This window comes from Telmatherina bonti (assembly GCF_933228915.1).
Source record: "Telmatherina bonti genome assembly, chromosome: 21".
Lineage (NCBI taxonomy): Eukaryota > Metazoa > Chordata > Actinopteri > Atheriniformes > Telmatherinidae > Telmatherina > Telmatherina bonti.
In genome coordinates this window covers 13,940,371-13,954,226 of record NC_136630.1, presented here as the reverse complement: position 1 = coordinate 13,954,226, position 13,856 = coordinate 13,940,371, and the positions used below count along the sequence as shown (strand labels likewise).

At 37.0% G+C, this 13,856-nt stretch overlaps 2 protein-coding genes across 2 annotated transcripts; one reads left to right on the top strand and one right to left on the bottom strand.

Annotated features, from left to right (window-relative positions):
• Positions 1-139: 139 nt before the first annotated feature.
• Positions 140-1,280, bottom strand: LOC306771748 (dual specificity protein phosphatase 13A-like). Its single transcript, XM_079261044.1, has 3 exons — positions 1,054-1,280; positions 735-952; positions 140-612 (listed from the first exon to the last, which is right to left on the bottom strand). The coding sequence occupies exons 1-3, from the start codon at positions 1,179-1,181 to the stop codon at positions 407-409; spliced, it is 552 nt and encodes a 183-aa protein (XP_079117170.1). The 5' UTR covers positions 1,182-1,280; the 3' UTR covers positions 140-406.
• A 484-nt stretch (positions 1,281-1,764) lies between these two features.
• On the top strand, positions 1,765-13,855 carry LOC306771886 (sphingomyelin synthase-related protein 1-like; the record flags this gene model as incomplete). The annotated part of the gene is made up of 16 exons (XM_079261208.1): positions 1,765-1,901; positions 2,840-3,415; positions 4,362-4,457; positions 4,559-4,676; positions 4,759-4,909; positions 5,949-6,249; positions 6,374-6,392; positions 8,652-8,685; positions 10,440-10,511; positions 10,620-10,669; positions 12,553-12,705; positions 12,789-12,845; positions 12,956-13,179; positions 13,348-13,498; positions 13,618-13,675; positions 13,764-13,855. The coding sequence occupies exons 2-16, from the start codon at positions 2,859-2,861 to the stop codon at positions 13,853-13,855; spliced, it is 2,133 nt and encodes a 710-aa protein (XP_079117334.1). The 5' UTR covers positions 1,765-1,901; positions 2,840-2,858.
• Position 13,856: the final 1 nt, after the last annotated feature.

Genomic DNA, 13,856 nt, shown 5'->3' with positions numbered 1-13,856 from the left:
AACTTTAAACACCGAATGCTCTTATGTTGTACCTTTAATCATACCCTAACACAAATAATGAAAACACGATTCCATTAACAAATATTTGTTTTGTTCGTTAAGTATGGAAAGAATTGCAGTTTTTGAATTAACTTGACCCACAACATTTCAGATTAGTTTATTCATGTTGTCTCTTTTTCCATTCCTAAAGCAGTTCAGTGCTCATCTCTGATGTCATGAGAGCTAAAATTCAGCATTTAAATAAAGCACTATCAGAGAATAAGGAAACAAATATATTTTGGCACCTTTCCTGAAACAAACTGTTTAAAGTTTAAGTACACTTTTCATCCTCTGCTGGCAGGTACACCGTGCGTCATTTATCTTCATGAAAACTGACAATAAAGCCTCCGTATGTTGGAGTGTGTGTCTATTGTTGAGGTGAATTTCTGATGTGCAGTTTCTTATCCAAAGCACAGAGCTGTTTGAGGAATCCTCTGTTTGGGAAAATCCACCTGCACTCTTTGACCTTATCGATCGCCTCTAGCAGGGTGTAGTGGTGATGGATCATCAGATAGGCTAGGACCAGGGAGGCTGATCTGCTCACTCCAACTGCACAGTGGACTAAAACCCGAGCTGGAGAAGAAGGAAATAGATTGCAACGAGTGTGAATTAAATGGGAAATGTCAATAATTGTTCTGGATAATACAAGAGACTCGGCTAAAACCTGTAATTGAAGCAACAGGATGGGAATTTACCACCATTTGTGTCAAGTGCATTCTGAATGTACTCAGCTGAAGGAAAGAAGTAACGAGAGAGGTCAAAAGATGGCGAGTCATCAGCAGGGATTCCATAATAATCCACAGTGGATCCGTAGAAGTCGTGACTTCCCTGAGAGTACATCCTCCCATGAGCTGCATTCACAACATGAGTGATTCCCAGCTTCCATAGACTATAGCGATCGTTGGCCACTGACCTATAAAACAAAAGAAAAAGTCATCGCATTAATAAACACATTGTAGAAAAAGCTATTTATTTGAATGCATGAACTAGTCAAGAGATATGTGTAACACTTACATATCCCCAATGAACAAGTTAGGCCAAACTTCATCCATATGATTCCCAAATCTTTTACCCCCATACAAAACTTTCTGCAGCTCCTTCACAGAAGAAGTTGGACGAAAAACAGTACTTTTGCCCTGCATATTATAAATTTCTTATGACAAATTCATTTTAATTTACAAACAAAATACTACGATGAAGCTACAATTTGGATAAATCTTTGATTGCAAACCCTGGTAAGGCTTTACTACAACTGTGCTGGTACTGACATGGACAGGTGCCTCGGTTCTAAAATTAAAACAGTGACCTAAGCTATTAATGTTGGCTGACTTTACACTTGTAAATTGGTATATTGTACGCTTTATTTTTATTTTGCTTTTATTGCTTTTAACAAAATATGATGTTTGATGTACAAAAGAAACTATATCCTAAACGGTTTTGAGTAAAACACACATTACATCCGTAGTTTGTGCTGATCGTGTTTTTGCCTTTCTTACTATTTTAAGTTGATCAATTTTAAGTAATAAATATGCTAAATCAGTTCAATTATAAGTAAAACTGCTTACAAATATTTAAATACAAGTGATGCAGTATCATTTTCCGCCACAGGATGTCGCCGTTGGTCTGCTTCGGCCAGGATCGTCAGACCCATTTTAAGCGCGCAGATATTCTAGACATTACGGCTCCGGCTTGTCAACAGTAAAGCTATCCAGCGCGAGTCTTTGACGAAATGATTTTCACCATGCTTGTGTTATTGGAACAGATCTCGCTAATACAGCTCTTGTTAATTTCCGGGCAATGCCAGTTAATTAGTTGGCTGAATAAATAAGCCCCGTGTTGCCTTCAGTAACAGCTCAGACCGGGTGAGTGACCACAAATTACGTATTGATGAAGCTAGCGGAAGCTAGCTGGCTAACTTTAGCAACGTCTGCATTAGCCTGTAGGGCAGGGGTTGCAGTGACAGAAGAAGTGTTTGGATTTGATTTTGTGGTGAAATCAGATGTACTTGTCTTCGAAACCACCGGAATAGCCTGTTTTAGTTGTGACATATTATAAGAAGCTACCCGAGTAGAAAAAAAGGCCATCCCTGACCTTATATTGGTTGATGTAGGGGAATGTTTTGAAACAGGATAAAGTTTGTGACATAAGTGATGTGTTATATTTGTTCTGTAAATCACTGAAGCTGTGTCAAAGTATTTGTTTACTTATAGGTTAGAATGTGTGGATTATATAAATATCAGTCAGTCCTAGATCACATTTAAAGGAGGATTTTTATCCAATGCCACTAAAGTTAAGTTCAAACTAATGATCCTGAATTGTATGCGATGGTTTTGTTTGTTTATTTCAGGGAAAATAGCCACAAATCAGTGTTGATTCCTAGCACTAAAGGCCTGAACCTCTGTCTGCTGGTTAGGAAATATCTGCTTCTTGACTTACATCTTTGGGGTGTGGTTTCCAGTAAACTGCAAGCTTAAGTTGACTAATTCTTGCCAGTGTTTGCCTCATACAGTTGCTCAAGATGTGAATGCCTCACCTCCCTGTTTTTCCCCCTAGAAATACTCTTGGGCTTATTTATTTCTTGTAACTTTTTCACAAGGTGAATGAATTTTCTGTCTATTTTGCAGTCTTGCATGGTATGTTTGGCATTGTTGATGCACCGAAAGCGAGTCAGTTTTCTTTTTTCTGAGGTTATCCACTTTTTGTTGCGATAACTTTTTAGGTGAGAAGGTTCATTTGAAATTAATATTAGAAGAAAATGGACATTATGAGCCATGCTCTGATATTATGTCCTCCTTTACAGACACCAAAGTGAGGAGGAAATGACACAACTGAGTGTCCGTCGCTGGACGCCCAAACACGTTGCAAAGTGGCTGAAGGAAGAGGGTTTCTGCGACTATGTGGATCTGCTGTGCAACAAGCATCGACTGGATGGTACCAGTCTCCTCGCTCTCACGGAGTATGACCTTCGTTCACCGCCTCTGGAGCTCAAAGTGCTGGGGGACATCAAGAGGCTGATGGTGTCCATCCGCAAGCTTCAGAAACAGAACATTGACGTGTTGGAGGAGCTGGGCGTTCCCTTTGATGGCCTCTCTCCTACAGGCTCTGGAGGCAGCTTGGACTGGCTGTGTAATGGAGACCCAGGTAGAGACTGTGACAGCACTGACACAGCACCAGTTGGAGAGGAGTATCATCAATACACAAATGGGAAGTACAAGCAGCAGATGAGGCGCCTTGATCCTGAATACTGGAAGACGGTGCTGAGCTCTGTCTATGTCGTGTTTGTGTTCGGGTTCACATCCTTTGTCATGGTGATAGTGCACGAAAGGGTGCCAGATATGCGCACATACCCTCCACTGCCAGATATTTTCCTAGACAGGTGGGTGTGACTGCTCGCTCGAGACTTGCAAAGCCTGATTATGTCACAAAGAAATAAAAAAGCATTAATCAGCAGTGAAATGCCACAGACTAAGAAAAAACAAAAGAACATGTTTTTATTGACTGTCTGAATATCACACCAGATGGTAGATGTTTTAACCGCCTTACTTAATTAAAACAAGCTTCTATTATTGTCCTCACATATTCCTGAAGGGCAAGTTTTAGATCACAGAGATCTTTGAGTTTTGTTTTGTTTTTCTCATGTGGCCTAGTTTCAAGTGTGACCCTTTGTTTATGACTTGCTTTGAGCTTTGCATGGAAAGTCTTAGCTTAATGAGAGAGCTGATTTCAGGGAATTGTTACTGTGCATTTGGGGAAATAAATTAAGCTTAAATCATTCTTAAAACTTTAACTTGAATGTAATAAGTGTTATGTACTGCTTCATTACATGTTTTGTTTATAAAAAAAAAAAATATATATATATATATATATATATATATATATATATATATATATATATATATATATATATATATATATATATATGAGTTAAGACAAACATGTTTAGCCTGTTTTTGTGTTCTTTATGTTAATTATATAACATAAGGGTTAATTACAACATGGCAGATGGTACTGGTTTAAATTGTATTTAATGGTCACTGACCATAGGAGGACTGCTGGCTTGAGAGCTTTATCTGCAGAGTTTATAAGTTTAAATGTTCTTGACCTAAAAAAAAAAAAAAAGGTAATTAAAACATTTTGTCTCTGATATAATACAAGTTTCAACCAAAATACTTGATTCATAAATCTGTAAAAAAAAATAGTACTTGATGTTGATCAGGATATAAAACTAACGGTGTCGGCTCAGAAATAGCTTTTTCTTTAAAGCTTATAAAGATGAAATAAATTGACACTTATGTCACCGTTTGTCTTGTCCTTTTCAACAGCGTGCCTAGAATACCATGGGCCTTTGCCATGGCTGAAGCATGTGGGGTGATCCTCTGTAACATCTGGTTGCTGGTTCTGCTGCTGCATAAACACAGGTAGAGTGCTGACAGTGTTTTTCACCATAAAATTGGCAGTTGTGTTCTCCTTAAATCAGCACCATGTCACGCTCAGGCTCACTATTTATTCCAACGTGTAGGTCCATCCTCTTGCGGCGCATGTGCAGCCTGATGGGGACAGTTTTCATGCTGCGCTGTATTACCATGTTTGTCACCTCCCTGTCTGTGCCAGGACAACACCTTCAGTGCTCAGGAAAGGTACGATTGCAAATTTTAAACATTGTATTTTTGACTTTTGAATTGGACATAATTTGCAAGTTTAGTTTATTCTGTCTTATAGATGTACGGCGACATGTGGGCCAAACTGCAGCGAGCCATTGCCATCTGGAGCGGTTTTGGGATGACTCTGACTGGAGTGCATACATGTGGCGACTACATGTTCAGTGGCCACACAGTCGTCCTTACCATGCTTAACTTCTTCGTTACTGAGTGTGAGTAGCTCCTGTTGTTGCAGTCTAGTGTATTTCAAACTTTCTTTTGTGTGTTTTTTCTTATCTTTGCTAAATTAAGATGTTCAATCTTCACGTTAATGTAAAAAGGGAATAAATGTATTTATGATTAATAATGATTCATATGGATACCTGAAAAAGCCCATAGTCACAGTTGACCTTCAAAGAATTTCAGATGCTATTAGCCTGATAAATTTAATGAAGATGGTGTGTTTTAAATATTTAATTATAAAGGTGTTCTTTAGGTGAGAAAAAAAGCTTAAATGTTTTTCTGATGTATCGTTCTTTGAAGAAAGTCCAAAATAAAATAAGAAAAAAAAAAGTAATGGACATTATTGTTTAAGGCAGGTCACTCAGGAACACAGAGAGTCAAAGGAGGTAGCTCTCTAATACACAAGCCTGCTTTTCCAGAGAAAAACTGTTGCAGCCAGAGTCATGTGCCTGCACCTAATTTATACCGACAGTTCAACACAATGCTCTTGTAAGATTACTGTATGTGAAAAGAAACACTGATTTCCACCATCCCTCTTCTGTTAGATAAGTACTTCCAGTGTCAAACTGACCACATTGTATTATGGTGTGTGTTAGTAACTATTTTTTTTACTCTATAATGACTATTTTGCATTTTAATGTCTGCCTTTTTTAATGATAAATCCTTAAAAAGCTTATTATAACTCTAAAAGTTTGAATCAAAACAATTATTTTTGACAGAATTGCTGAAATCACATTAAGCATCTCATGAGCTCTCCGATGATGTTTATAAAATGTTGCAGTGGTAGCCAAGATTTGCATTTATTTCCTTACTGAAAGGATATGATGAACTGTTGTAGCCATAACATCAGACATTAACAGTAGCAGGTCATGAGAGAGCTTCACTGTTGTAAAAACAAAGCCGTTTTCCTGTGCTGCCATCCAGTGTTCTTTACTGGTGCAGCAAGTACAACACGAAAACACCAGAACAGTAATACGCTCAACAATGTGAATAATTTTTGGATGGTATTTAAAATTATCTTTCTTACAGACACTCCACGAAGCTGGAACTTTATCCACACCTTGTCCTGGGTCCTCAATCTCTTCGGCATCTTCTTCATCCTGGCTGCTCATGAACACTACTCCATCGACGTGTTCATAGCCTTTTACATCACTACCAGACTCTTCTTGTACTACCACACCTTAGCCAACACCCGGGCCTACCAGCAGAGTCGGCGAGCTCGTATCTGGTTCCCCATGTTCTCTTTTTTTGAGTGCAATGTCAATGGACCGGTCCCCAACGAGTACTGCTGGCCCTTCTCTAGACCTGCTGTGATGAGGAGGCTGATAGGGTAATGAACTGATGCAGTATTGCCAGATGAGTCTCATGTGGTGCTGTTTCATCTGCTTTGTGAAGTTGCCAACTAAAGAGTCATGTGATTTCCTCAAAAATGACAACTGGTGTGATCCTGTCAGGGCAGGACTGACAAACCTGGTGGGATACACCTTCTTTTATTTTGGGACTTCTAAATTGCTTCCTGTGTTTTACTTTTAGGCAAAACTAATAAAAACCTGCAGGTTCTGAAAGACCCCACCATCGACTTAGGTTTTATTCGATAGAGAAATGTGTTACACTTAATGCTTAATTATTTTTTTAGTCCAAAGGGATTTAACTTGATGTAATATGTCAGTATCCTTTCATAGTACTTTCTAAGTTGAATTGCAACTATTAAGAAGAATTTGGATCACACTTAATATGAGAAATCTTGTTTCATCTTTATATCTATGTACTTAGTACAAAACCTAATCATTTCAAAGTTTGATCTGTATTGAAGGAAAGTTTTCTTTCTTTGTATGCCAGTGTAATTTCTATTCAGACCATTGTTAAAGCAATATGTATAGATCTACATTACACTATACAATAAATATCAGTTTCTGTGATGTTTAGTTAAGGATGTCATAAACCTCTTCTACATTCCTTGAGATATTTTCACTTTTGATTATATTAAAAAAAAGACTGACAGATAAATTTATGTTTACTATTAGATAAATAACACTGAATCAAGTGTATCTAGCTTAACCTTTCTGCTGTTGACATTGCTCATTTTTTTCTAGAAAAGATAAATTCAAGATAATGTATCGCCAAATACTTGGAAGATTTTTAAATCTGTCCATTTGCCAACTTCCTTGAGTGATTTTAATGATCATTTCATTGTGTAGAAAATGTTTAAGATCTTTTGATGTTTACTGTTGGATATGTCTTATTTTTAGATAAAATAGATCACAATAGATTTCCCTGATATTAATGCTTTGACATTAATCTGTACTGGAAAGACCGGAAAATTTGTATGTTTGTTTATATTAATTTATTTGCTTTTATAAATGTTGATAAGTATTTTTATATTTCCCTATACAGAGTTACAGCAACACGCACATGGAAAAATATGTTTACAGTTGCTTTAAACTATTTATTTAAAACATAATGTGCTTTTTAAGTGTAATTTTGACTTTAAACTTGTGCTCTACATCTGATTTAGTGAAATTTGCCACTGTAGTCAGAGACTTGCTTTGGTCATTGCAGCATGTAAAAAACATGAATACAGTAGCATGACTTTTCATTATGAAAGGTTGGGTTTAAATCCGTGTTAAATGTTTGTTGTCAATCATTTTCAACATTAAAGAGCTGAAATTAACGTTTTTTGGTATTTCTTTCCCCTGTGCTGGCTGAAAAACTATCATGTGAAATGGAGAAATTTCTTATAAATTATGTAATTTCAAAGTAATTTTAAAGCTTGTTTGAAAGCTAACGTATCTGTACATTTTTTCAAAATGTATAAATGACATTGTGCTTAAAATTTTAAGTTTTCTGGATAGCAATGTGGAACCTAAACATCACAGTTTACATTTATTTTGCATTTTAGCCCATCCAAACCACATTAACAAAAAGAAAACAAAAAAAACAGGACTAATATGAGATGTTTTTGATGGTAATTAAAGTATTAGATCTTCATGAAGGTGTTTAATTTAGTCATATATAAACTATAGTGAATTTTGTTATGAACAAGAAATGCCTGATAATTTTTTTGCTTGTTTAAATTTTATAATGTTATTATATTGTGCAATCTTACAACTTCACAGAGGCAAGGTGAAATTTCAAAACACATTTATATGTTTTATAACCAAATGATGTGCTAACTCGGTTTTTTTTTTTTTAATCAATTTGATTTTATGCAGCATGATTATAATTTTTTTTAAATATTCTAAGGAAAATTTTAAGTAAAGAACAAAAAAGATAGAAAAGAAAAAATGTTATAGACTAAACATCCAACTGTGAACATTACAAAGTGATAATTTCCCCTGTTTACTGGTATTACCTAAATCTCTTTGAGTAAGCCAATATTATGCATTACATGAGCAAGAGATCTGCACTGGCGTATTGGTTACCATGGTGATTTAGAGGTCTTCCACTTGCCAGTGTGCTGGGAGCAAGAGTTTGTCATGGAAATACGACTAGTTGCAAATTACAATAATTACATTCAATGTTTTAAAGATAATAAAGTAAATAATGAAATCAACTGGCACAAGTTAAAAAATATATCGCATGCACATCTAATTTCAGTTAGGCACAACATAGACGTCAATATGTCAGGGTCCTTCGGTGCCGAGGTCAGTAAGGTGTTTATTGCAGTGTCTCCTCCATATCGTCCTACACCGGTTTCCTTCACCTTTTCCGACCCGTTTCTAATCTGACAAGTTATTTCGAATACACAAAACAACTGAAATTGTAGGTAAGTAATGGGACGTTTAATTACTTTGGCTACTCATGCTATGTTTTGTTGGCTTGTAAGCTGGGTAGCTATCTCGGGTTGCTAGCGCTAAAACGCCCCTACTACACTTTCCGAGTACGTTCAAACTCCGTAAGACAGCGGGGCGCTACTATGATTGCATATATCACCATGGGTTAATTTTCTTTCAGTTAGTATAGCGATAAATAGAAACAACCTCTCTAATTTCTATTGGGTTGTAATATGTCTGTTTTTCTTTGCTAGAACTCTTCTCGATGTAACGGTATTGACGTCCGCTGTGCCTGAGTTCAATCCTCAAAGCTGAGTTTTTATTGACAGCATTTAAGAATGGGACAAATTAAATTACGCTTTTCCTGAGTGTGTCTTAGTTTAAATGTGTTTTGAAAAAAGGCTATTTGGTTGTGCTTGTCTGAAGCGATCAGTGAAGCATTTTACTTTCCAGTTTAACCTTGACTGTATGACTTTGGGTCAGTCAGTAGGTGTCAGGCAACACAGATAATGTAATTACTAGTGACTGCACCTAAACCTCTAACCAGTTCATAAACACGTTACCCAACAACAAACACAAACTTTAACCATATTAAGCAGGTATTTTGGAAACTATGTTAATTTCTCACAATGCTCACATCCCTATATCTCAAAACATTTCAATTTTTGTTACCTCCGCCAAGGAAATTATGTTTATTTTTAACCTGTGCCAAAAAATACTGGATGGATTTTCATTAAGGTTAGTTGTTTTTTTTTCTTTCTGGAAATGGGTCTTTAAATTCCATTAATTTTTGGGATTGATCTGGATCACCATCTTGCTAAAGGATTTTTTAAAGTATTCTTTATCAATATATATGCATATAACGCCATAATAAATTATCTGTGTGCTTGGCTGAAAAATATAGCTGAAGTTCCCAACAGGTTTTACATGATATCACAGAGAGATTTGGATCCCAGTAAAATTCTGGATTCTATGATCCAGAACAGGAAAATTCAGAATCTCTGGAATTTTTATCACTACAAGCGAACAAATGAACATAAACATGCAAAAACACCACAATATGGCCAAATCAATGTGGATTCATTATCAGTGTGTCTAGGAATCTAATAGTGTATCTATGTAAAATGAATGTAGGACTATAACATACGGTGGGGATAACAACATGGGTGGAAATGAGCTGCCGAGGTCTGCACTGTCTGGGTGCTTCTGTTGTTAGTTTATATTTTTCCTTGATGTCTTTATTAGTTGTTTTATATATGATATATTTGTGTTTAATTCTGTCGATGTTGTTTGTTTGTATGTTCATTTGGTTTTGGTAACTTATTCATAATAGAAAAAAAAATTACTATTTTAATTTAGGTAATTTTTTGGTTTCTTCTACTAATATTCTTTTTTTTCCCAATTCTTTTAAAATATTTCAAAACAAATGAATGCAGGAAAATTCAATTTGACTTTCACCCCTTTCATTTAAGGTTGATTAAATCAAAATACCTTCTTAAAACTACTTTGGCATAAATGTCTATAGTACCGGTATTTATAATGTTTAATTAGCAGCTTCCTTTTCTGGTGTTTTTAATCAAACTTAATGTATTATGTATTTTATTACTAGTGAAGACCTTACTCAATATCATCATGGGGGCCTATATTTGTTGTCTGCGCCTATATTCTTTTCCTTATCAGTTTTTTAATGAAGCAATCAATTTCTGTTGTTTTGTTTAGCCATGACTTATGATATATTTTTATGCAGGCATAATGGCTGTTCCTCCACCATATGCAGACCTGGGAAAATCAGCCAAGGACATTTTCAATAAAGGATATGGTAACTGTTTATAAATATATATTACTTTCTTGTTAATATGCATTTTGTTGGCAGTAAAAGTCTACTCCTTCATATGCACATCTCAGTTTATTGTTACTGTCCTTGCAGGGTTTGGGCTGGTTAAACTAGATGTGAAGACCAAGTCCTCAAGTGGTGTGGTGAGTTTAACAACTGCTGTTATTGTATCTGAGTGTGATGCGGGATGTTTTGGGATTTTTATGCCAGGAGATCTTAGGTTTACACTGCTCAAAATAATGAAGGGAATGTTTACACAAAACATCTTGCATCTTAATGAATGAAATATTACAGTTGCAAATCTTCCTTCATACAAAGTGGAATTGAGAACAAAATAACTCAAGGGATCTCATCAATGAAAATCAGAATTATTATTCACGAAGGTCTGGGTTCAGAATCATACTCAGAATAAAAGTGGAAAGATCGGATCATAGACTGAGCTAACTTCTGTGGAAATTCCTCAAGACAATTAAAAAGGTGGTTCAAGTGTGTGTGTGTGTGTGACTTCCATGTGCCTTTGTGCACTCTGTACAACGTTTCGGCATGTTCCTGACGAGACAACAGATGTTCTCCTAAAGGATCTCCTTTCAGACTTGGATCGGGGCATCAGTCAACCCCTGGACAGTCTGTGGTGCGATGTGGTGGCAGTGGATTGAATGAGACATGATGTCCCAGAGGTGCTAGATTGGAGTCAGGTCTGGTGAACGTGAAGACTGGTCCATGGCTTAATCATGCAGGAATTGCTGACACACTCCTGACACATGAACTTGAGCTTTCGTTAGTATTAGAAAGAACTTAGGTCCCACTGCAGCAACACATGGTCTGACAATGGGTCCAGGGATCTCATTCAGGTACCTAACTAGCAGTCAAAATACCTCCGGCTAGCACATGGAGACCCTCCAAGGATATGCCTCCCCAGACCACCACGGACTCACTGTCAAACAGATTATGCTACTGGAGGATGTTGCAGGTAGCGGAATGGTTTCCACGGTGTCTCCAGACTCTCTCACATCTGTCCCGTGCTCAGGGTGAACCTTCTCTCACCTGGGAGGAGCACAGTGGAGAATCATGCCAATCCTGGTGTTCTCTGACTTGGGCTTGACAGTATCGGGTTATGAGCACAGATCCCAGTCGTGGATGTTGGGTTGTCATACCACCCTCATGGAGGTTGTATTTGACAGTTTGAGGAGAAACATGAGCGTCAGCAAGAGATAATTTTGTAGGGTTCTGGCAGTGCTTCTCCTGCTCCACCTTGCACAAAGGAGCAGATTGTGTTCCTGCAGCTGGGTTGTTGTCGTCCTATTGCCCACTCCATGTTGACTGGTATTCCGGGCTGTCTGCTGGTATCTCCTCCATGCTGGGAAACACAGTAATCCCTCTTGCCACAATGTGCATTAATGTGACATCCAGGATGAGCTTCACTACCAGAGCAACTTCTGTGGGTTGCAGACACCGCCTTGTATCACCTCTAGTGGTGAGCATACTGGCAAAATGCAAACATGACCAAACATCAGCCAGAAAGGATGAAAAAAGGAAAATGATCTGAGGGCCACCACCTGCAGGACCACTCCTTAATAGGCGTTGTCTTGCAAATTTTCTCTTATTTTCATCACTTTCCTAATCCATTTACACAAAAGCAGGTGAAATTGATTCATAATTAGTTACTTCCTTTCTAGACAGGCTGAATTCCCAGAAGTGTGCCTGATTTGCATAGTATAATGATTGTGTTCCCTTTTTTTGAGCATCTGATCAGTCACTGCTGTGAAAGTACTTTACAAATCAAAATGACCATTTTTATAAACGTTTATTAAATATTCAACTTGATATGTATCTAATGTGCCCATTCTTCATGCATTATGTATTTTCAATCCATAGTGACTTGAATATTGTAATGCATACTTCCCTAACATCGACATTTTATCAGCCAGACTCTTAATGATAAATGCAATTCAGCTCTAAAGGTTAATGAACCTTTTCCAGACTATTACATCAAGGTAGGATTAATATCCTCTCATGTTCCCCTCAGGAATTTAAAACATCTGGCTCATCCAATGTAGACACCAGCAAGGTCACTGGTACCCTGGAAACCAAGTACAAATGGGCTGAGTATGGACTGACGTTCACAGAGAAGTGGACTACGGAAAACACGCTTGGGACAGAAGTTTGTGTTGAGGATCAGGTAAATTGAAAACTACCGCTGATTTTTACTAATTAAAAAACACAAAAATTGATGCAATGTTGGTTTGTTTGTTTTTGTTTTAGATCACCAAAGGGCTGAAACTTACTTTTGACACCACATTTTCACCTAACACTGGGCAAGTTAGATATTTATAATAACCAATTAAACAATATTGCTTAAATCTCCACATTCCTTAATTTTCATTTTCTTCTTCCTCTCGTTTCTTTTCACCCCTAAATCCTACAGCAAGAAGAGTGGGAAAGTCAAGACAGCTTACAAACGGGAATATGTTAATGCTGGGGTTGATGTAGATTTAGATTTTGCTGGTCCAACTATACATGGAGCCATAGTGGCCGGCTACGAGGGATGGTTGGCAGGCTACCAGATGACCTTTGACTCAGCCAAATCTAAGATGTCTCAGAGCAACTTTGCTATTGGTTACAAGACCGGTGACTTCCAGCTCCACACCAATGTGTATGTCTTTAAAAATCATAAAATATTTGCATCAAGTAAGATGAGAATATTTCTCCTGCAGAAAAAGAAGTCAATTGCAGTCATATGGGATTGTTTATTTCTAATTTAAGCTGTTTAATAATAATAATTTTAAAAAAAAAGAAAAGTTTTTTTGCTTATTTTATCCAGAAACGATGGTTCAGAGTTTGGTGGATCCATTTATCAGAAGGTAAATGACAAACTGGAGACTGCTGTGAATCTTGCTTGGACGGCAGGCAGCAATGGCACGCGCTTTGGAATAGCTGCAAAATACCAGTTAGACTCAAGTGCCTCCATATCGGTAAATGCTCATTTAAAAAAATATTAATACATCATGTAATAATAATAATAATAATATGTTAACACTGTTAGCATTTTAAGGGATGCAAGTCACACTGAAAGATTTGAACTTTTTCTCAGGCTAAAGTGAATAATGCCAGCTTGGTAGGAATTGGATACACCCAGACTCTTCGACCTGGTAAAAAAAACATCTCCATCATACCATATGAAATACCTCAAAACATTACAAAAAAAGTTCTTTTCATTAATCTGAATTTTTTTTTCAGGTATGAAACTCATCCTCTCAGCATTAGTGGATGGGAAGAATATCAATGCTGGTGGTCACAAGCTAGGTCTAGGCTTGGAACTGGAGGCATGAA